The sequence below is a fragment of the Pantherophis guttatus genome, chromosome 4 (genome assembly GCF_059756535.1).
Source record: "Pantherophis guttatus breed Tessera chromosome 4, ASM5975653v1, whole genome shotgun sequence".
NCBI classification, from domain to species: Eukaryota; Metazoa; Chordata; class Lepidosauria; order Squamata; family Colubridae; genus Pantherophis; species Pantherophis guttatus.
The window spans coordinates 92,168,659-92,190,995 of record NC_142066.1 but is presented as its reverse complement, the minus strand read 5'-3'; the positions used below and the strand labels follow the sequence as shown (position 1 = coordinate 92,190,995).

At 45.4% G+C, this 22,337-nt stretch overlaps 1 protein-coding gene across 50 annotated transcripts in view; it reads right to left on the bottom strand.

Moving 5' to 3' along the window:
- The window catches only part of CLASP2 (cytoplasmic linker associated protein 2), a 495,740-nt gene that overhangs the window by 187,156 nt on the left and 286,247 nt on the right, over nt 1–22,337 (bottom strand). For all 50 annotated transcript variants that reach the window (XR_015734236.1, XR_015734237.1, XM_060686009.2 and 47 more), the window contains 2 exons: nt 1,971–2,041; nt 808–867 (listed from right to left, as the gene is read on the bottom strand). Coding sequence is in view for 48 of the 50 variants with exons in the window: in XM_060686009.2 (XP_060541992.1) it covers nt 808–867; nt 1,971–2,041 (131 nt within the window). In the remaining 2 variants the exon portion in view is untranslated. The remainder of the gene's footprint in view (nt 1–807; nt 868–1,970; nt 2,042–22,337) is intronic.

Below are 22,337 nucleotides of genomic sequence, written 5' to 3'. Positions count from 1 at the left end.
TGGACTGCTGAATCTTGTCCTGATGGGTTTGTTCTCCTATGTTGTGCATGTATAAAGTATATGATGTGGTTGTTTTGCTTCCCCAATGTACAGATCTTCACATGGCTAACTGCATTGTATTGCATATGCCACATTGCTCAGCTTGTGACCAGGTGTTTTATCCTTGGGGTGGACAAGCTTGAACAAAACCGCAGAAAATTCAGTTGCCTCTTAAAAAAACACCCTTGGGACAACCATGACCTGGACTGAGAATCTCCATAGACATTTACACAGAGAAAGCTGATATATTTATTTTCCATATCCTTTCTCTATCAATGGAAGAGAAAATAGAGAACAGTTAAAGGAAAAGAAGGTAACAAACAAAGCTTCCAATGTTAAGTTTGAGCCACCCAGAGTTGGAATGCTCTTCTAGTACAGAACATTTTTTCATCAGATCACATACGTGGTTCTGAATAAATATCATACCAACTACAGTACAGTTTACCATTACAATTTAAGGCAATTGAAATATATATTTGAAACAGTGCTCACAGACTGCTTTTGCAAATACTCTTTCATTAAACTTTTTCAAATACTTTTCATTCATGCAATAATATGAACAATTCTCTCTCTCTCTCACACACACACACACTCTCTCACACACAAATACTGATACAAACAGAGATAGTCTCCCAAGTCCAGATCACATTATGTTTTCAGAAAAGATTAATAGTTGTTCTGAAACAAACAAAATATTTTTGTATTTTAAAAATACAGGAGAAAATAAAGAACCATTTTTCTGAACTGAAAAAGAGGCAGAAATCATACCTTTCCAAAGAATGGGTTTGCCATTCTTGCAACAATAGGTCTAGAAATTCAAAAGAACGCCTAGAAAATATAAGATTTAAAGTCAATTCTAAATTTATTTGAATTAGTTACAAAAGGTAAAGATTTTAACATATTAAAAGATTTTAATTACTAGAAGTCTGGAAATTTGACAAACAAACAATTATACTGAATTTAGAAGGAGGCATTCTATCCCTTAGTGTTAACCCTGGTTAGTCATTATACATTTCTTTGAAGTAGATCTGGATGATCCATACAACTCAATATGTAATCATTATTTTTTTATTAGGAACAGCAAAGATGTGTCATGTAACATTGCTCTTTAGAACCACATCACTTAGCAATGGAAATTCTGGTCCCAATTACTGTTGTAACTTGATAACTAACTGTCAGCAAAGTCCTATATCCGAATTCAGAAAAATATCCCTCCTAGATGTAACTATATTTTATGGCAAAAGTCATTCTTAATATTGATTTCCATTTATTAAATTTTGAAATGTATGCTTATTAATTTTCTTTAAAATGCACCATGTTAGATTATAGGGAGGAAAAATTGACAATTCTTGCCTAAAAATGTAACATTTTGAAAGCAAACTGTATGTACAAACATAATTCAAGGTCATCAGTTTTTTTGCTAGACCAATAATTTTTAGTGTTTTAAGATTTATAGGGTGCTCTTATCCATGTTTTCTCATGTGATGTCCTGCTAACATTGTGAGACTTAACCATGAGTAAGTGCTTACCAGATTATAGTTTTGATACTGATAGGTTTCATGTTTCACTGCTACAAAAATTAAAATCGTATGAGAGATTTTTTAAAAAAATTTGATTTATATGCCGCCCTTCTCCGGAGACTCAGGGCAACTTACAATGTGCTCAGCAATAGCCTTCATCTTTTTGTATATTTATACAAAGTCAGCTTATTGCCCCCACAACTGGGTCCTCAATTTACCTATCTTAGAAAGGATGGAAGGCTGAGTCAACCTTGAGCCTTGGCGAGATTCGAACCTGCAATAATTGCAGGCAGCTGGTCTTAATAACCAGCTTAATAACAGGGTGCCTTAGACCACTGTACTACCAAGATATTCATATTTTTCTAATATTGGTTAATGTAACATTCAAAAGTTAAAATTCAAAAGCCTCACCTCCTTACTGCCACAGATTTTGAGGTACAGTTGCTGGTTATTAAAGGTATGAGCCTTGGCACATGTGTATGCTGAAAAGAAAAAATATATATCCTGAAATCTATGAATGGATTCAACAGAAACAATGTTAATCAATTAATCTCTGCACAATATACCCATTTCTGAGGGTCTAACAAACAAATGAAGGAATAAAACACAAAATAATAAAGACTCTTGTTTTACTTAATTTGCAGTTTAGTTAGAATATGTTTTTACAGGTTTTAAGGCTTGGATAGATACATTTCAATCTGTTTTAATTCAGATATTAAAAACAGCTCTTTAAATGTTTATATTTAAAAGTATATACAATCCTCTCTCAAAGAAGGACTTCAAATGAGCATAAATCCAATTTTTAATCCAAATAAAATAAATTAATAAACCAGTTTCAGATGGTAGTATTTAAATTACATACATATAAAAATATTATTATATTACATTTGTACCACATTCGATGTATATAAATAGAGGGCAATCTGACTGAAATATTGCAGAACATTAAGAATAAAAAATCCCATCTTTTTTATATTTATTGCTTGACGTAATTAGCAAATGTTTTTCAAATGCAACATTTGTAACATCTCAACACCCATTCTAGTAGTTTTCAGAACTAGCAGAACTCCTATTAATATTTAGGCAACATTTTTCTCTTATAATTAGTTTTCTATAAAGTAAAACATATATGATGAATAAAGATATATAAACTATACTGACTGGTACAACTATGTTATTAAAAAAGCTGAAAATATTCTAGCCCTTCCTAACCACGTTCTACTACTCAAGATAATGCCAGATGCATCTGGAGGAACAACATCACAATTGCTTCTCAGCACACAGCACAGAGCTTTTAAAATAAGCAAATAAAAGTACAATACACAACATAAATGATCAATTATACATTTCTAGACTTTTATCATTGCTATTTCTGTCAGCTAATTAATGGATTCAACAAATGCTGAAGGCTAAACAAATGGTATCTTTAACTTTAATCAATATACATTTTCGTTCCAATTAGAGTACACCATTAGATCATACCAGGGGATTTATAAAGGCTATCAACACTGTTCAGCCTAACTCTGCAATTCAGCTATAGGATATGAAATCCATAACCTTTCCATCATGTGGTATGCATGCCAATCACCTATTTATAACAGCATTCTGCTCTTCAGCTTTTATAGTCAATAGTTTCTCAGAAGGAAATACACATGAAGAAGGTTAGTACATTTTAAATCTAAGTACCAATCTAAGTCTAAATACTAGACTTAATCCTAATTACTAGCCTAAGACTCTAATTATAGCTGGTGACAATGAATTCCACATTTAATGTACCTGTGAAATAGCACTTCCTATACCTATTCAAAATTTACTGCTGCTTATTTCTATTGGATAAATGTTTCCTTAAGCAGAAACAGACAATTCAACAGATTATTGAATCTTATCAGCAGATTAGAGGGGATTGTGACTCCATGTATACCTTTATTGACATCACACTTAATGTAAACTACAGGTAATCCTGAACCTACGACCATTTGTAGCAGCAATTGTTCCACATTATAACAATACTGAATATATGGTTGTTACCATAGTCTCTAGTGTTCTGTCCTAGCATCCCTCAGTCATGGGATGTGATTGTAATCTGGGCTTGGCAACCTGTTTGCATTTACACCTGGTGGACAAATGTCCTGTGATTATATAATCACCACTTACAACCTACAACATACTGATTCCTCTAGAAATTCAATCGGGAAGCTGGCAGAGAAGGTTGCAAGTCACTGGGATAAGTCTACCTCACTTGCACACCTCTCCCAACCCCTTAGTGCTTGCATCAACCACATGTATTTCCTTGCACTGTCTCCAACCCACGTGGTACCTTTTGCACATCTTCCAGGATCCTCCGTGATCTACATGGTCTCTTGCATACTATACCCAACTTACATCATGCCCCTTACACATTTCTGGGCAGCCTCCCAAACTATGGCTCTCATATATGCACCTTTATTTATTTATTTTATTATTCATATTTCTATGCTGCCCACTCTCCAAGGACTCTGGGCGGCTTATACCAAAGACAGTATACTAAATAGCATATTGCTCCCAACAATCTCGGTCCTCATTTTACCCACCTTAGAAGGATGGAAGGCTGAGTCAACCTTGAGCCGGTGAGATTTGATCCGCTGATCTGCTGAACTAGCAGTCAGCTGAAGTAGCTGCAGTACTGCATCCTAACCACTGCACCACCTCGGCTCCTATTTCTCCAACTCATGCTGCACCATTTGCACCATTTTGCTGACCAGCAGCAGCCATCCCAAGCCCCACTGCACTTATACTGAATCTTCCTGTCCACCTGTGCACTCCCTTGTCCCTCTCCCATCTGGTAGCAGGTTCTCACTTACCGTATTTTCTGGCATATAAGACCGACTTTTTAACACATGAAAATCTTCTCAAAAGTCGGGGGTCATCTTATACGCCAGGTGTCGTTCTCCTGTAACCAGGCAGACCAGCCCGAAAGGCTCTGACGAGCCTTAAATGGCTCTGGAGATCTAAGCTCTGACGATCCCAGCTTTGCCTGCTAATCAGGCAACTCAGCTAGGATCGCCAGAGCCATGTAAAAGGAAAAAAATATTTCCTTTTACATGGCTCTGGCGATCCAAGCTCTGACGATCCCAGCTGAGTTGCCTGCTAATCAGGCAACGCAGCTGGGATCGCCAAAACCATGTAAAAGGAAAAAAGTTTTCCCCCTCCAGCTTGCTTACCTTAGCTGCTAGTCGCAATGCTTGCCTTGCTTCGCTTGCCTGAATTCATTCCATCAGCAAGCCACTCCCTGCCTGCAATCAAGCAGGCAGGGAGTTGTGGACTTCAACTCCCAGAATTCCTCAGCCAGCAAAACAAAGCTGGCTGAGGAATTCTGGGAGTTGAAGTCTACAAGTCTTTTTTTTTTTAATTGAAAAGTTTTACAAAAAAGAAAGAATTCCCCCCCTATTCCCCCCCCTTTGCCCCCCTTCATCCCACCCTCCCCCCCAGACTTCCCAGAGCAAAATACAAGGTATTTCATTTAGTCAAACATAAACTAGATTAATCTACTTATCCTCACTGCCTCCCCCACTGAAATCTTAACTCTACTACCGATAACCAAATACTTCTAATACTAACAGTCATTCATAAGCTATTTGATATTTTCTTGTCTGATACTTATTTTGAATATAATCAATCCATCTTCTCCATTTTGATACGTATCTTTCTTGTGTGTGGTCCTTCAAGTACGCCGAGATTTTCGCCATTTCTGCTAGGATTGTTACTTTCAATGTCCACTCTTCAATAGTAGGCAAAGAGTCTTTCTTCCAATATTGAGCTACCAGCAGCCTAGCTGCTGATATTAAGTTCAAAATCAATTTAGTCTCTGAAACTGTACAGTCTGTAGTTATATCCAATAGAAACAATTGAGGAGTAAATTTCAACCTTCTTTTCAAAATGTTCTACATCACCCACCAAATTTTTATCCAAAATGCCTTGATTTTCTTGCAAGTCCACCATATATGATAATAGGTTGCATCATTACATTCACATCTCCAACATTTAGCTTGCAAATTCAAGTACATACATGATAATTTCTTAGGATCTAAGTGCCATCTATGAAACATTTTATAAAAAATCTCTCTCAAATTTTGTGCTTGCGTAAATTTAACATTTTTGACCCAAATCTTTTCCCACGTTTCCATCATCACTGGTTTCTGAAAGTTTTGTGTAAGTCTACAAGTCTTAAAGTTGCCAAGGTTGGAGACCCCTGCTCTATTGGGTAAGCGTTTTTCCCCTTTGGGAGCTTTAAAAAAAATAGTTAATTGGGTTTTTTTTTTATTTAGTTTAATATTTATTATTATTATTTATTATTATTTAGATTTCTATACCGCCCTACTCCCGAAGGACTCAGGGCGGTGCACAGCCAAACAATAAAAACACATACATACAAAATTTAAAAATAGAATAAAATCAAATTAAATAATTTTGGCCCCGACAAATTTAAAACCCCAAACTTTTAAAACCAATTTAAAATTGAATATATGAAATACTAAAAGATATTTAAAATTTTAAAAATCTTTTATAAAAGAGGGGGAAAATTAGGCCAGGCCGGCCTGTTGAAATAGTAAGGTCTTTAAGGCGCGGCGGAAGGTGCGCAGATCCGGGATCCTCCGTATCTCTGGGGAGAGCTCGTTCCAGATAGTAGGTGCCCCCACAGAGAAGGCTCTCCCCCTGGGGGCCGCCAGTCGGCATTGTTTGGCTGACGGCACCCGGAGGAGCCCCTCTCTATGGGAGCGTACCGGCCGGTGGGAGGCTATTGGTGGTAGTAGGCGGTCCCGCAAGTACCCAGGTCCTAAGCCATGGAGCGCTTTAAAGGTGGTAACCAGAACCTTGAAGCGCACCTGGAAGACCACCGGGAGCCAGTGCAGCTCGCGCAGGAGGGGTGTTACATGGGAACGCCATGTCGCTCCCATTACAACCCACGCGGCCGCACTCTGCGCCAGTTGGAGCCTCCGGGTGCTCCTCAAGGGGAGCCCCATGTAGAGAGCATTGCAATAGTCCAGGCGGGAGGTGACAAGGGCATGAGTGACCGTGCGTAACGAGTCCTGATCCAGAAAGGGACGCAACTGGCGAATCAGGCGAACCTGATGAAAAATCCTCCCGGTCACGGCCGTCAAGTGCTCTTCTAAAGACAGCCGTGAATCCAGGAGGACGCCCAAGTTGCGAGCCCTCTCCGTGGGGGCCAATGATTCGCCCCCAATAGTCAGTGATGGCGTCAACTGACTATATCGGGACATCGGAAACCACAGCCACTCGGTCTTGGATGGGTTAAGCCTGAGCCTGTTCCTCCCCATCAAGATCCGTACGGCCTCCAGGCACCGGGACATCACTTCAAGGGCATCGTTGGGGTGATCCGGGGTGGAGATGTATAGCTGGGTGTCATCAGCGTACAGATGGTACTCCACCCCGAAACCACGGATGATCTCGCCCAGCGGCTTCACATAAATGTTGAACAGGAGAGGCGAGAGGACTGACCCTTGCGGCACCCCACATATGAGGGGCCTCGGGGTCGACCTCTGTCCCCGTCAACACAGACTGCGACCGGTCCGAGAGAAAGGAGGATAACCACCGCAACACAGTGCCTCCCACCCCCAACTCTTCCAACCGGTGCAGCATGATACCATGGTCGATGGTATCAAAAGCCGCTGAGAGATCTAACAGGACCAGGACAGAGGAGCACCCCCTGTCCCGAGCCCTCCAGAGATCATCAACCAACGCGAACAATGCCGTTTCCGTGCATTTGTGCAGCTTTCTGAGATTTAGTGTGTTTCTGTAGTGTTTCACTCTAACTACACAAACACACAAAATCTCACAAAGCTGTATGTGAAATTTTGTGTGTGTAAAGTGTGAAAGTTGTTTTTTTGGGCTTTTTGTGGCTGTGTGAGGTTCCTGCTTGTTGCAGGGCTCATTTTGGGTCTAGCACAGCTGCTTTTACATTGTGGGTGAGCCAGTTGATGTTTTTTAATTTTTATTTGGTGTGCGTTGGAAGAGGGGTTGTCTTATACGGTGAGTATAGCCCAAACCCTCTATTTTAACAGAAAAAGTCGGGGGTCGTCTTATACGCCCAGTCATCTTATATGCCGGAAAATACGGTACCTATCTGCTTGCTTGCAAGGTATCTGGGCTTGCAGCTTCCTGCCAGCTTTCCCACTGTCTCTAGTTGTTGGAAGCTGGCATGAAGTTGTGAGGAATGAGCAATAGCAATAGCACTTTGACTTATATATCATTTCCCAGTGCTTTGCAGCCATCTCTAAGCAGTTTACAGAGTCAGCATATTGCCCCCAACAATCTGGGTCCTCATTTTACCGACCTCGGAAGGATGGAAGGCTGAGTCCACCTTAAGCTGGTGAACTGTTGGCAGCCAGCAGAAGAAGCCTGCAGAACTGCATTCTAACCAGTGCGCCACCATGGCTCAAGTACTCCCTTAGCAACTCATTATCCTCACTTAATGACAGTAATGGAGACCAGAGGAATTGCTGTCACTAAACAATGTGGTGATGTGACATCACACTTTTTGACCGCATCACTTACTAATGGAAATTCCAGTTCCAGCTGCTGTCACAATTCAAGAACTACCTAATCTAAACCTTCATTTTAAGCTATCCACTCTGATTTTATAGGTCCTCAACTTACAATCATTTGTTTAGCAACCATTTGATTCACTTAACAACCATTATTTACTTCTCAACTGCGTGATTAACAGCCATGGCAAAAAGGTCAAAAAACTGGGTGTGACCCAATGAACAACACAAATTCTTGTCCCATTTGTGGTGGTAAGTCAAGGACTACCTGTATTTGGGATTTGTTTGTTATTACCATAGATCAGGGGTGTCAAACTCGAGGCTCACGAACCAGCCTGCAGTGCTGCTGCCAGAGAAAATGGAGGTCGGGAGAGCCGCCCACAGCCGTCCCAGGTTCTGTTTTTGGCTGTGACGGCCTCCTGCAGCCCTCTGCCAGCAAAAACAAAGCTCAGGAGCTCCATTTTCACTGTCAAAGGGCTGCAGGAGGCCGTCATGGCTGAAAATGGGGCTCAGGAGCCCATTTTCACTGACAGAGCGCTCAGGCCGCCACAGGCCCCCTCGACACGAGTTATCAAACCCCGCTCTGGAGTTTGCCATATCTGGGGGGAATTTGGGTGGTGGGCAAGCATTGGACAAGCGCCAGCAACGGCGAGCAAAGAAGCCAGCTGGTCAGCAGTACGGCAGGGAGCCATTCTCCGGCCACTGAACAGCAGACCGGGGCGCAGCTAATCGGCGGCAATGGGCGAGGTCCACCTGATTGGTGGCGAGCCAGGGAGCTGTTTTCTGGTTGTTGAATTGCTGATTGAGGCTGCAGCGTTGGAGCCGCTGCCGAGGAGAAACCACCTTCCGGCTACGCAAGCAACTGTGCCTGGCTATTGGATGGAGGCATGCCCAGGTGCTGGAAGACATATATATAAAGCACTGGAAGGAGAATGCTCCCAGTGCTGACTTTTCCATCAACTTGCTACAAAGGACTTTTTGCGGACTCATTGCATGCCAAAACATACCTATTTAGCCTAAATAAACCTTTTTGTTTAGTTCCAGAGCGAGCAAGCTTGTGTTTCATTTAGGTCCAGTGCTGGGACCATTGAGAGGAAGTCAGTGCTCCCTTCTTTTTTCTTTTTGTGCCTTCCCCTCCTTGTCCCCCCCCCAATGGAACTGGTTTGACTAGAAGGTTCCTGAACGCCTGAAAGGATGGTAGGAGAGCACTGGGGTGATAGTGGAAGGGATGGGGCCAGGGGCTGATGTGGGAGCTGTGGTGGAACCTGCTCTGGAGGAGGTGCTCACACCAAAGGGCATGGTGGGAATGGCTCAACCGGTTGTATGGCCAAAGGAGCATGGGTCCTTTGGCCATGAGTCGCAAGGGGTGGTGCAGCCAGCTAAGAGCTGGCAGGTTGCAAATGCAGTCCAGGAACAGACCCCATAGGAGGAGTGGTGGCAGAGTTTGTCAGTGACTGGAAGGATTGCGCTCCAGCCACCAACCCCAAGCTTCTTTGGTGGCCCTCTGACCGAGGGGCAAGAGAGGCTTGGTTAACAGATGATGACGAGGGGAAGTGGAGTTACTTGACTGCTCCAGGAAGCCAAACTATGAAGGTGCTGTGGGAGTGGTTGGAGAAGCGAGTTTCCATGATGGCCCTCCCTGGCCTGGACTTGAACGGGGAGGGGGCTGCGGTGTGGCAAACGCAGCAGATGGCAGTGCTACTGGCTCCGGCACTGCCTGCCAGGTTCCGGTTGACCAGCCCAAAGCTCCACATGAGGATAGTTTCTAGTTTTGTCCAGGACGCACTGCAGGTGAAGGCCTTGGAGCAGAACTCATTGTTGGGGGGACTGGTTGGATAGCCAGGTCTGGAAAGCAAGCGACTGCCACAGTGGGAGACAAGTGGGTCCCAGTGTGGCAGGCCAAGACCGGTGGGTCCTAAGCCAGCTCTACAGTGGTCGGGACCTGGGGTGTCAGATCAACACCAGGCTGATCAGGCCCAGCAATTCAAGGCATGGCTGGACCGTACATTATTCCAGGCTTCTGCTTACTGAGGCCCCCCTCACTGGCTTAGCGACTGGTACCAGGTGATCATGGAACTGGACGCAGAGCTGAGGGAATGTCATCACAAGGGGAATGTGGGTCCTGGACCCTGGCGCTTTATGGAGAGACCAACTGGCTCTGCCCGGGTGACCTCTGGTCCAGCTGCAGTCCTGCTAACGAGAGCTACTTGCTCACCAATACGGTGCTTCCGGTGCAATCAACCGGATCACCAGGCAGCCAAATGCCCAGCCCCAAATCTGCAGGGAAAGACTGGATTTCCTGGGAAGGCAGCGAATGTAACGCGGAAAACCTCAGAGAAGTCCAGTGCTGCACACCAGATGGCGGAGGCACCAGCATCACCTGCAGAGGGAGGGGAGTACCAACTGACCTCCTACGACAGTGAGAGTGATGGGGTAGGGGACCCGATGATAAGTGACCCCATCCGGGCTTTCATCATTCCCATCACTATAATGGGGCCCCAGTCGGGACGACGTGGGAGGTATGGGGCTCTGATAGATACAGGGTGCACCCAGTTTCTCATCAGCCAGGTAGTTGCGGCCGAGTTAGGGATACGGGTGAGGGAGTTGCCCAAGCCCATGAGATTTCAACAGGTAGATGGTTCTTTGTTGGGTGCAGTTCCGGATACTCATGTCACGGAGCCAGTGAGGCTAGAGTTGGGGCAACATTGGGAGGTGATCCGATTCATCATGGTATCGACAATGACTGAATCAGTTATATGGGACTGGCCTGGTTGGATAAGTGGGCCCCCACAATATGGTAGGAAGGTGGGTATAGGAAGTTGAGGAGTCCCACGCCACCTCCGCATGAATGGGATTGGAGGGGAGGTGAAAAGCCAATAAGCGGGGAAGGCCCCTCCTTTCTCCAGGTTTATGCAGACCTGGTGGAGGTTTTCAGTGAGAAGGAGTGTGATATGCTACCCCCTCACCACCCTACTGATTCGCCATTGAGATCATACCCGGGGTGAAACTGCTAAAGCCAAAACTGTATTCAATGATGCTCAAAGAAATAGAGGAATTATGGCAGTATATTGATAAGAACTTGGCTAGAGGTTTCATCCAACCGGCTCGCTCACGGATTGCAGTGCCTGTGCTCTTCAAAGAGAAGAAGAATGGGACACTACACCAATGTGTTGATTTTAGGGGAATCAATGGCATCATCATAGAGAACATGTAACAACTTGCCCTTATGAAGGACATGTTAGCCCATTTGACAAAAGGACAGATCTTCACCAAATTGTACTTGCAAGAGGCCTATTACTGGGTGAAGATTAAGCAAAGCGATGAGTGGAAGACCAATGTCACCTCGCAAAGCATCCCTGACCTGCTCTCGAGTTTCCATAGGCAAGGGAGATGAGAAAGTGAACTTCACAGGAGTTGGTATCTCAGTCAAAACAAGGCACATTCCAACCGATACTCTGAAGTTGCCTTCGTAGAAACCCAGTGGCCGGAGTGACATTAACAACCCGCAAAATTGCTTTGTTGGGGAATGTGACTGATGACGCATATTGGGGGGAAGGGAAAACAGGGTCAGAGGCAAAGTGAGAATTAACTGATGTCAGAGTTGGCTCCACCTGGTCCTTGCTGGCATGAAACTCCTAATAAATATCTGGATTTCTTTTGAAGCTTGGCTTGAGGCTCATGATTTAATTAGGACATGTCGGAAACCTGACAGCGAGCCAATTCTCCCAAACCTAATAAACACAACTGGGTTTCCTGAGCCCTAGACTCTTCATCCGCTTCCCGAGACCTGGGGTGTGTGGAGAGAAACTCAGGCTACCATGTCAGAGGGCGGACTATCCGAAGAGAGCCTGCTCCAGGCAACCCTGAGCGGCGTAGAACTTGCCCCCACCTAGGGAACTCCAGGAACCAGCAGCCCAATCGGAGCCAAATTGCAGCCCTCCCTGGACATCAAAGTGGAGAGGCTCATTGCAGCGACTGAAACAAGAAAAGATGAGTATTGTTGGGGGAAAAATCCCTAAAGCGGCTGAGGTTGAACTCCCCCATCCCAGAGCCAAGGGCTGGGGGAAACCCCTGAGTAAGCTAGGAAGAGTGGAATGCATGATGGACTGGGAACATGCCGGACTCCCAAAAGCTCTGATGCAACCCTTGGAGGGATCCATAGAACAGCTGAGGGAGAAATTTGAATGAACTAATTTTGGGATGGGGGCTGTCGTGCCGCCCAAAAGAGAGGGGGTTTACAGCTGAGCCCTGTGAAGCAAGGAAAAGCAAACAGGAACGCAGCCCCCCTTCTCCACTATCCAGAGGGAGAATGTGCCCAAGGCTGGTGGTCCCTGAACATAAAAGGCAAGCCGCCTAATGGGGGTGGCCCTCCCTTCCCTCCGAACCAGAGCCGAAAGAGACTGCCAAACACACCAAGTGCAGGAACACGGGTGAGGGAGGAGCAGGGGTGAATGAACTGCCACGAATTAGGGGGAAATTTGATGGGGACTCAAACTGGCTCAACTGGCTGTTTCCTTGACTTAGCTAGAGTGCTATGGCCACCTCTACCCATCACACAGAGCCATGGTGGATACCATCGCCAGGGGGCTAGAGGGAGAAGCAAAGGAATGGCTAGCAACCCTCCATAAGAGGAGAGCCCCCCCAACTGCAAGACAGTGATGATTTCCTTCAAGAGCTAGAAGCCAGATTTGAGGAGATGGAGGAGGACCATATGCGGAGGAGGAACCATATGCAGAGGATGAGCTCCGAAACCTAAAGCAGAGGGGGTGACCCATTAAGGAACAATCCATGAATTCAGAAGAGACATGAGGAATCTACCCTCTTTGCCAGAATGACTATTGGTTCACTTTTTCAGAACAAGCCTGGACAAGCAAATTGCCCAGGTAACCGCCTATTGGGACATTCCAAACTGACTCTGTGAGTGGTTCCAAGTGGCCATAAAAATTGACTGCTGATTGTGTGCAAACGATATTCAGAAGCAACTGAAGAAGAGAGGCTAACCAGACCGGAGACCATCTGGCTGACGAGAGATCACTACAACACAGCCGGCCCTAAAATCAACCTCCCATGAAGCCAGTTGAAATGCTACAAATGTGGAGGGATGGGCCACACTGCCTGCATACCCCAGCTCCGAAAACCAAACCAGAGCCACCACCCAGGGTGTGACTGGAACGAGGCCCAAGATGTGCCACCAACATGTCCCGAAAAGCCCTCCAGGCCAATAGGTCCCTCCTAACTCAGTCGAAGAAGCCAACAACGACCAATCACCGGATCTCTATGACAGAGAGGACGAAGGTGAAGATGATCCAATGGTGAGTGAACCAATCCACCCCTTCATCCTCCCTATACGCCTCACAGCCCCAAAAACAGGGACCCAGGGACCTTTTCAAACCCTAATAGACTCAGGCTGCACTAGATGCCTGATTAACCTAGCCATGGTCCAAAAACTGGGGATTAGAGCCAAAGTACAAGCCATCCTAGGCTGGCAGACCCCTTACACCCACAGATAACAACTAAATTTCCTAGGATTCACAAACTTTTACAGGCAATTCATCCCCTCCTTCGCGAAGATTGTCAAACCCATGACAGACCTCCTCAAGACAGGAAGCCCACACAGGACAATCCCTGCAGTGGGATCTAAACTGTGAAAAGACATTCAAAACACTAAAAGGATTTTTTGCTTAGGAACTGGTGCTGAAGCATCCGGACTCCGAATAATCCTTTGTCATCCAAGCAGATGCCAGCGACAGTGGTAGTGCTACTCCAAAGAAATAGCAAAGGAAAATTACACCTCCCGTGCTTACACCTCCCGTAAACTCATGGACACAGAGAGATAATGGGCTGCATGGGAAAAAGAAGCTTTTGTGGTAAAATGGCCACTACTAACTTGGCACCACCTACTGGAAGGTGGGAAGAAAACATTTGAAGTCTGGATTGACCATAAAAATCTGGAGCCCTTAGAACCCCACAGAAATTATTGCCCAAAGAAGCCTGCTGGCCCCAATACTTCAACTGATTCAATTTCATGCTGAAACACATCACCGAGGCAAGGAATTTCCTAGCTGATGCCCTTTCCCGCATGCCCCAGTACAAATGTGAATGGGAAAAATCTGAAAAATCTGAGAAAAAATCTTGGTAGTTGCGCATTTTCTGGTCAAGCGAACAGGTCTAGCACTGGGTTTCCGAATATCAGAGATAATTCTCGAAACAGTTGACGATGAAACCTCCACTCGGATGGATCGAGATGGCTCCTGCTCAGCCAGTCCGCTTGAAGATTTGATGACCCCGAAATGTGTTGCGCTATCACTGAAAGAGTGTGCCTCTTTGCCCGGTTCAGTAAGTGTTCCGCTTCCTCCATAAGCTGTTTGGACCTGGTGCCCCCCTATCGGTTTATAAGGGCCTTTGTGGCCATATTGTCTGTTAGGATCAAGACATGGCGATCCAAGACCTGGGCCTGGAAATGACAAAGTGCGAGTCTCACTGCCCGCAGTTCCAACCAATTGATGCTTTGGCGACGTTCCGCTGGAGACCACTGACCCTGTGCCACCTGCGATAGGAGATGTGCCCCCCATCCATAAAGGCTCGCATCGGTCGTTAGCAAGATACGGTTGTGTTCCTGAAATACACATCCTATCAGTAAGGCCGATGATGTCCACCAGCGGAGAGACAGAAGGAATTGAGATGGTATCTGCACTTTGGACAGAGAAGTGCTGCGTCCCCGTCTCTGGAATGGTAACAGGAATCACTGTAACAGTCAAGAATGGTGGCGAGCCCATGGCACAATCGATACACATGAGATCATCTTCCCCAACAATTGGGAAAGGAGAAGAAGCGGGATTAATTTTTGTGATAAGATCGATGAAACCATTTCCTTTATATTGTGTTGACGCTCTGACGTAAGGAACACTCGGCCCTTGACTGAGTGGAGTTTGTTCCTATTCCTGAGTACTCTCAGGACCCTCCTTCCTCTACTAGTCCAAACAAGTGGATGGAAACTCTAAAAGGTTACGGAGCATTGTGAAGGCGGTGTTAAGGAAAGTGGCTGAAACCCACAAGGGCCAGACCGACAAAACCTGCATAAACCCTTTCGGGTAGGGGAGAGGGTGTATCTCTGTACAAAGTACCTATGCTTGAAAGTACCTTGTAAAAAACTGGCCCCAAAGTACCTGGGAGCCTTCACGATAGTGAGGGTGATCAACGCAATCACTGTGCAGCTGAAACTTTCCCGGCTATTGGGAAAAGATTCACTCTGTATTTCACAGCAGGCTGCTGAAACTTATAAGGAAGCCCATCATCCGGCCCTTACAGGTGCAGCCACAGGGCCCAGTATTGGTGGGTGAGGGCCATTACAAAGTAGACCAGGTATTAGATTCCCAAATCCATAGGGGAAAACTACAATACCTGGTATGGTAGAAGGGATATCCATTGACAAGCACCTCCTGGGTGGTGGATAGAGATGTGAGGGCAGCCCGGCTAATCCAAAGGTTCCACAAGCAATATCCCAACAAACCACGGGGGGAAGGAGATAGGCATACCTGATGATCTGCTAATGTAATTCCTGTGTTTACCGTCTTCCAGGTGCAATCCTGCTAGAGGGGAGCTGCCTGTCAAACCCTGCTCCGGGGTTTGCCATACCTAGGGGGAAGTTGGGTGGTGGGCGAGTGTCAGGCAAGCCCGTGTAGCAGCAAGCAAAGAGGCCAGCTGATTGGCGGCATGGCAGGGAGCCATTCTCTAGCCGCGGATTGCGGCCCAGCTCATCAGCGATGACGGGCGAGGCTCAGCTAATTGACAATGAACCATGGAGCTTGCTGAGATCAGCCGCTGAACAGCAGATCAAGGCCAAAAGCAGTGGAGCTGCCGCCAAGGAGAAGAAACCACCTTCCGGCTGGGCAAGCAGCTGTGCATATATCAGCCTCCACCTTTATATTGCTTGCTTGCTCATCTGCCATTGTAACGGGGGGAGGGGGGAACTGTCTGGATGTCTGGGTGGGGGGAAGTGAGCTGGTGGAGTAAATGGGAGAAAGTTTCCCTCAGCGTTTCTCTGCAGCTGGGAAGTGCGCTGATAACCACACAAGGTCAACCGTCATGGCATACCAGGAGGATGGAGCCATCGGAAGCTGCACCTCACATGACCCCTTGGGGAGATGTGGATTGGATAATCCTGGCTGGACGATTGGGGGAGGGTTTTAAGGATGCTTTCTATATGTGATTTTCGTGCCTATTGCCTCAGACTTTGCTTTTCTTTGGTTGCATTCAGTTCATACTTAGTAAAAGTACCTTTCTCTATGAAAATGGAGTCAGGGTTTTTCTTTCTTGAGTGTTGAAAAAGGCATACTTGACATTAAGCAAGGTCTGCAATTAACAGCCATCCCGGAAAACTACCGTGGGGGCTGAGCAAAGAATGTCTGACCAAAACAGCGACCAGGAGGATATGGGAGCTGCTGGTTCTTCCTGTCACATCCCAGCTGGGAGGCTTTGGAGTGGATGGCTGATTTACAGCTTGAGGAAAAGGCATAGAGCGCCAAATGGTCGCGGGGCGTGGGGAGGTTACCGGAATTGGAGAAGACCCCCCCCAAGGAGTAATGACTACCAGACACCGAGGCAGAGATGCTGCCTGGCAGGAAGAGCAGAAAGAAAATCTTCTGATCACCCAGGCTTTGCAACTACTGAGAGAGGCTTGTGAGAATCGTAGAGCCCGTGAAAGGTATGCATTGCCTGCCAGGGGGGAGGATGAACATCCCGGGGGGTGAAACAGATGTGGCTGTTGTGTGGAAGAGAGAGCCCAAGCCCGGGAAGAGACAGTTCAGGCCTCTGGAACTCAAGCGGCTGCTGTGGTTCAGGGCCCTTCTGCTGGGGAGGCCTTGCCACGGAGGCAAAGCAAGCCCAAAATTCCCTTGCTATCAGTAGGATACAGCGGAGATCTGAAAAGACTGGGATTCTTTTTAACCGATGTGTAGAACCACATGCAAGACTGGGGGGAGGATTTCCCCTCAGATGCCCCATGCGTGAGATGCGTTACCAAGGCCCTGGAGGGAGTGGCCGGGGCAAGGACTTAGAGTCAGAGTTTTACAACCATAGTGAATTAGCTTTAGGACTTGAAAACCAGCTAAATGTTAGTACAAGGGATTTCATTAGCCGACACAGTATGCTCACTTCTCAGACAGTCTTGGCCATTTTTGACCAATTTGCAGAGGTGCGTTTAAAGTTGGACTCTGTGATCAATTTTATTGCTGCGGCACAGACGAAAAAGCCGCAGGTATGTTCAACTGGCTGTCAGACAGAACGACCCGGCCAGATGATGCAACCGAGGGAAAGAACAAGCGGACAATATATTGACTGTAAGCATGGAAAAAAAGCAAGAGATGGTGAGCTGGTTGGACCTGAAATCCCATGGTACAGGAGTGGGGGGGGGGGGGAACAGGCGATTATTGAAGGAGCAGGTTGTATTGAATATATATAATTCTGAGATAAATGCGGGTAGATGGTCTTCAAAAAGACAGATAGTGACCTCTTTGTCACAGCTTACTCGGTGTGACAAGGGGGCAGTAGATTTGGCAGCATATGAATATCTTCCACAACGTGATAATTATTTCAGAATTCTTTTTAAGTTCAAACAACAGCTCTTCCCAAGCCTGCTTATGCGAATGAGAGGATTCTTGGCTTATTATCAAATTTTACCTACCCGAGTTTTTTCTAGTGGTGAGGTCATCCCGCTAATTCAGAGAGCCCCTAGGGAGAGTGTGGCAGTGCATGGGACAGCTGTTTGGGAAAGTGGACTGAATAGGGAAAGCAGGCTGGCCGAGGTAGGGAGGAGATTTAGCGTTACAGAGGAAATGTCGGTTAGGGTTTTGGACCCAGCTGAAGTGAGACTTCCTTCAATTGGCTTGGTACAAGATGAGACATTCGATTCTGCCTGTTTGGAAACTTTTTCCTCACTTTCACAAATGGAGCAGCAAGAAGTACTTAAAAAACTTAAAGAGACGAGGAAGCTGCTGAAGCAGACTATTTCCTCTGCCGCTCCTTTAACGTCGATAGCTCTACCCCCTTCAAGGCATGATGCAGCTCCGGAGAGTCAGCAGCCTATAAACCCAGGAAGCCTGATGCCCACATCTATACAGCACAAGGTACCAGAGACAGTAGATTTGATAACACAAAGTGTTGTGGGACAAACATCGGAGATGGAAGGCACCCAGGAAGGAATCCCCCAATCCCCCTTAGTGGCAAAGATGATACCAAGAAACAACACAGTGCCTCATGCAAAATCATTTACCGTGGAGGCAGAGATTAATAGAGCCCATGGACCTGCAAGTCCGAAAATAACAGGCAGTGCAATGACACCCAAACAGACTTCTATTGAACTCAGGCGATTAAATGAGTGTGTGTGTGTAAATGAGGGAGGAGGGGTAGGAGAGATTATCCAAGAAGCCTGACTAGGAAATAGAGAGCAACCACGTCCTTCAAGAGTGCACTTCCTCTCTTGGAATGTGGCAGGATGGAGAGAAAGTTGGTGCACAGATGACTGTATTAAATTTTTAAATAGGCAAGGCATGTAATTGCCTTGCAGGAGACATGGGTTAGCAGCGATGAGACCCCAATTGAGCTCCCTGGGTTTAATATTTGGCAACTGCCAGCAAAGAGAGTACTTAAAAAAGGAAGAGCCTCTGGAGGATTGGGCATCTTGGTAAAAGCCGAACTAGGATGGAAGGGAAACGAGATATGCTTGGAGGATGGCCCTCTATTTTTTCAAGCAATCCATTTGGCATATGAAGGGAAGTCAATGATATTTGCAAATGTGTACGTCAACCCAGCAATGGGGGATTTGTGGGAGGCTCTAGAGGTAAAAATATTAGATATACGGAAAAAATTCACAAAAACACCTCTAATTTTGGCAGGAGACTTTAATGCGCGTGTGGGTCCCTCGTTGGAACCTTTTATTGAAAACGGTACAATTCCAGAGGGATATTTACATAACCAACAATCATGGGTCTCCCAAGACAGGAAAAAGAACAAAGATGGGGGGAAATTTCTAACAATGGTATACAACTGTAACCTCCAAATTGTAGGCCAGTACTCGGAGCTCAGAAGGTACCCCATAACTTTTTTTGGCCCCAAGGCATATAGTTCTATTGATTATTTTTGTGTCTCTCACAGCCTAGTAGAAGGGGCAACTTCGGTCTTGACGTTACCAAGGCCAGAAAGTGATCACCTTCCGATTGCGACATCCCTGGCAATCCCTTCAGATTTAAGGAAAAGGAATCAAACAATCCAACAAATAGGCCTCAACTTAGAAATAGCCCAAGAGAGAAGATTAACATGGAAGAGGGTTGATAGCAAAGCAGTGACTGAATTCATGATTTCACCATGTATGGAAGCCTTAGCGCATATATGCGCAAACAGTACGGGTGAACAAGAGCCTATAGTTTGTTTTGCGGAAATCTGCCATAAATTGAAGCATTTTTCTATGACTACCAAGCCAATGGGCCAGTCTGATTCTAGTAACTCAACATGGTTTGACAATGACTGTAAGGAAAAGAAAAAACAGCTTAGGAAATCACTTAGGAGATACTTAAGCAGCCCAAACATGGAACTACAGAAGGAGTATATTACCATAAGGCAGAAATATAAGCAGCTACTGAAGAGAAAAAAGGCTTCCTACATCAACAACTTATGGGCTGGTCTAGAACAGGCAGCAAAGCTGGCCTCACCCACACTATTCTGGTTGGAGGTCTCAAAAATTACCGTATTTTCCGGCATATAAGACGACTTTTTAACACATGAAAATCTTCTCAAAAGTCGGGGGTCGTCTTATACGCAGGTGTCTTCTCCTGTAACCAGGCAGACCAGCCCGAAAGGCTCTGACGAGCCTTAAATGGCTCTGGCGATCCCAGCTCTGGCGATCCCAGCTCTGACGATCCCAGCTGAGTTCCCTGCAACTCAGCTGGGATCGCCAGAACCATGGCTCTGAGGGTCCCAGCTCTGACGGTCGATCCCATCCCAGCTGAGTTCCCTGCAACTCAGCTGGGATCGCCAGAAACCATGTAAAAGGAAAAAAGTTTTTTCCCTTTTACTCTGACGATCCAAGCTCTGACGATTCCAGCTGAGTTCCCTGCAATTCAGCTGGGATGGCCAGAGCCATGTAAAGGATAAAAAGTTTTCCCCCTCCAGCTTGCTTACCTCAGCTGCTAGTCCCAACGATTGCCTTGCTTCGCTTGCCTGAATCTATTCCATCAGCAATCAGCAATCAAGCAAGCAGGGAGTTGGGGACTTCAACTCCCAGAATTCCTCAGCCAGCAAAGCAAAGCTGGCTGAGGAATTCTGGGAGTTGAAGTCTACAAGTCTTAAAGTTGCCAAGGTTAGAGACCCCTGTTCTATTGGGTAAGTTTTTTTCCCCTTTGGGAGCTTTAAAAAAAATAGTCAATTGGGGTTTTTTTAGTTGTTCTTTTTTAGACCTAGCCATTTAAAGTTTAGGAAGTTTTAAATTTAGCTTTCATATAAAAATAAAAATAAAATAATATTTGTGCAGCTTTCTGAGATTTAGTGTTTCTGTAGTGTTTCACTCTAACTACACAAACACACAAAATCTCACAAAGCTGTATGTGGAATTTTGTGTGTGTAAAGTGTGAAAGTTGGTTTTTTGGACTTTTTGTGGCTGTGTGAGGTTCCTGCTTGTTGCAGGGGCCATTTTGGGTCTAGCACAGCTGCTTTTACATTGTGGGTGAGCCAGTTGTGTTGTGTTGTGTGTGTTTAGAGTGTGAAAGTTTTTTTGGGGGGCTTTTTGTGGCTGTGTGAGGTTCCTGCTTGTTGCAGGGGCCATTTTGGGTCTAGCACAGCTGCTTTTACATTGTGGGTGAGCCAGTTGTGTTGTGTTGTGTGTGTTTAGAGTGTGAAAGTTTTTTGGGGGGGCTTTTTGTGGCTGTGTGAGGTTCCTGCTTGTTGCAGGGGCCATTTTGGGTCTAGCACAGCTGCTTTTACATTGTAGGTGAGCCAGTTGATGTTTTTTAATTTTTATTTGGTGTGCATTGGAAGAGGGGTAGTCTTATATGGCGAGTATAGCCCAAACCCTATATTTTAACAGGAAAAGTTGGGGGTCGTCTTATACGCCCAGTCGTCTTATACGCCGGAAAATACGGTATTAGAGATAGAAAACTAATAAGTGACCCAAACATTAGTGCAGAAAGATGGGAGAAGCATTTGGCCACGCCAGCAGCAGCGGATAGCTCCGATGAGTTTATATCCTCTCCGAGCTTGATACAGGAATATGAAGCCCTACCGCAGTGGGAAGAAGTGTCAATCACGGAGGTGAGGAGTTTAATCTCCTCCCTGAAGACAAACAAAGCTCCTGGACAGGATGCGCTCCCGGCTTCGTTATTTAAAGATAACATAGCCTGGTGGGCGCCCGTCCTGGCGGGTCTCTTTACTTTTATCAATAGAACAGGGCAAATTCCTGCTAGTTGACGTTCATCAATAATTATCCCCTTACATAAAAAAGGCTCTAGAGATAACCCAGATAATTTTCGATTAATTAGTCTAATCGATATTTCAGCAAAAATTTATGCTAAGCACTTGCTTCATAAATTAGAGGATTGGATAATGAGAAATAACATTTTAGCTGAAGAGCAGTCAGGTTTCAGGAGCGGAAGATCTACTATGGATAATTGTTTTGTGCTGGACCATCTAATAACAAAGTTTAAGTCTTGGAAAAAACCTCTGTATGTGGCATTCATAGATTTGAAGGCAGCCTTTGATACAATTGATAGAAAAATTTTATGGGATAAATTAGGGGCTATGGGAATAGAAAAGAAATTGTTATATTTAATTCGACTGTTATACACGGAAACCCAAGTAAGAGTTCGAGTGAATAGGTCAGGATCGGTAACAAATGCAATCCCATTAAAAAAGGGCGTCAGACAAGGTTGCACTTTAGCCCCAACACTTTTTAACTTATATTTAAATGACCTCCCAAAATGTCTGGAAGATACATCACTCCATGGGCCTAGTATAGGAACAAGACAGGTCAACTGCTTGTTATATGCCGATGATATAATTTTGTTGTCGGCCTCACAGGTGGGGCTACGAAGGTCACTTGGGAGGTTGGCAGCGTATTGTATAAAAAATCGCCTGACAATTAATATAGAGAAATCAAAGGTAATGATATTTAGCAGGTAACAAAATATAAGGAGATGGGTTTTAAATGACAGAAGAATATAACAAGTTCAGTCATTTACCTATTTAGGGC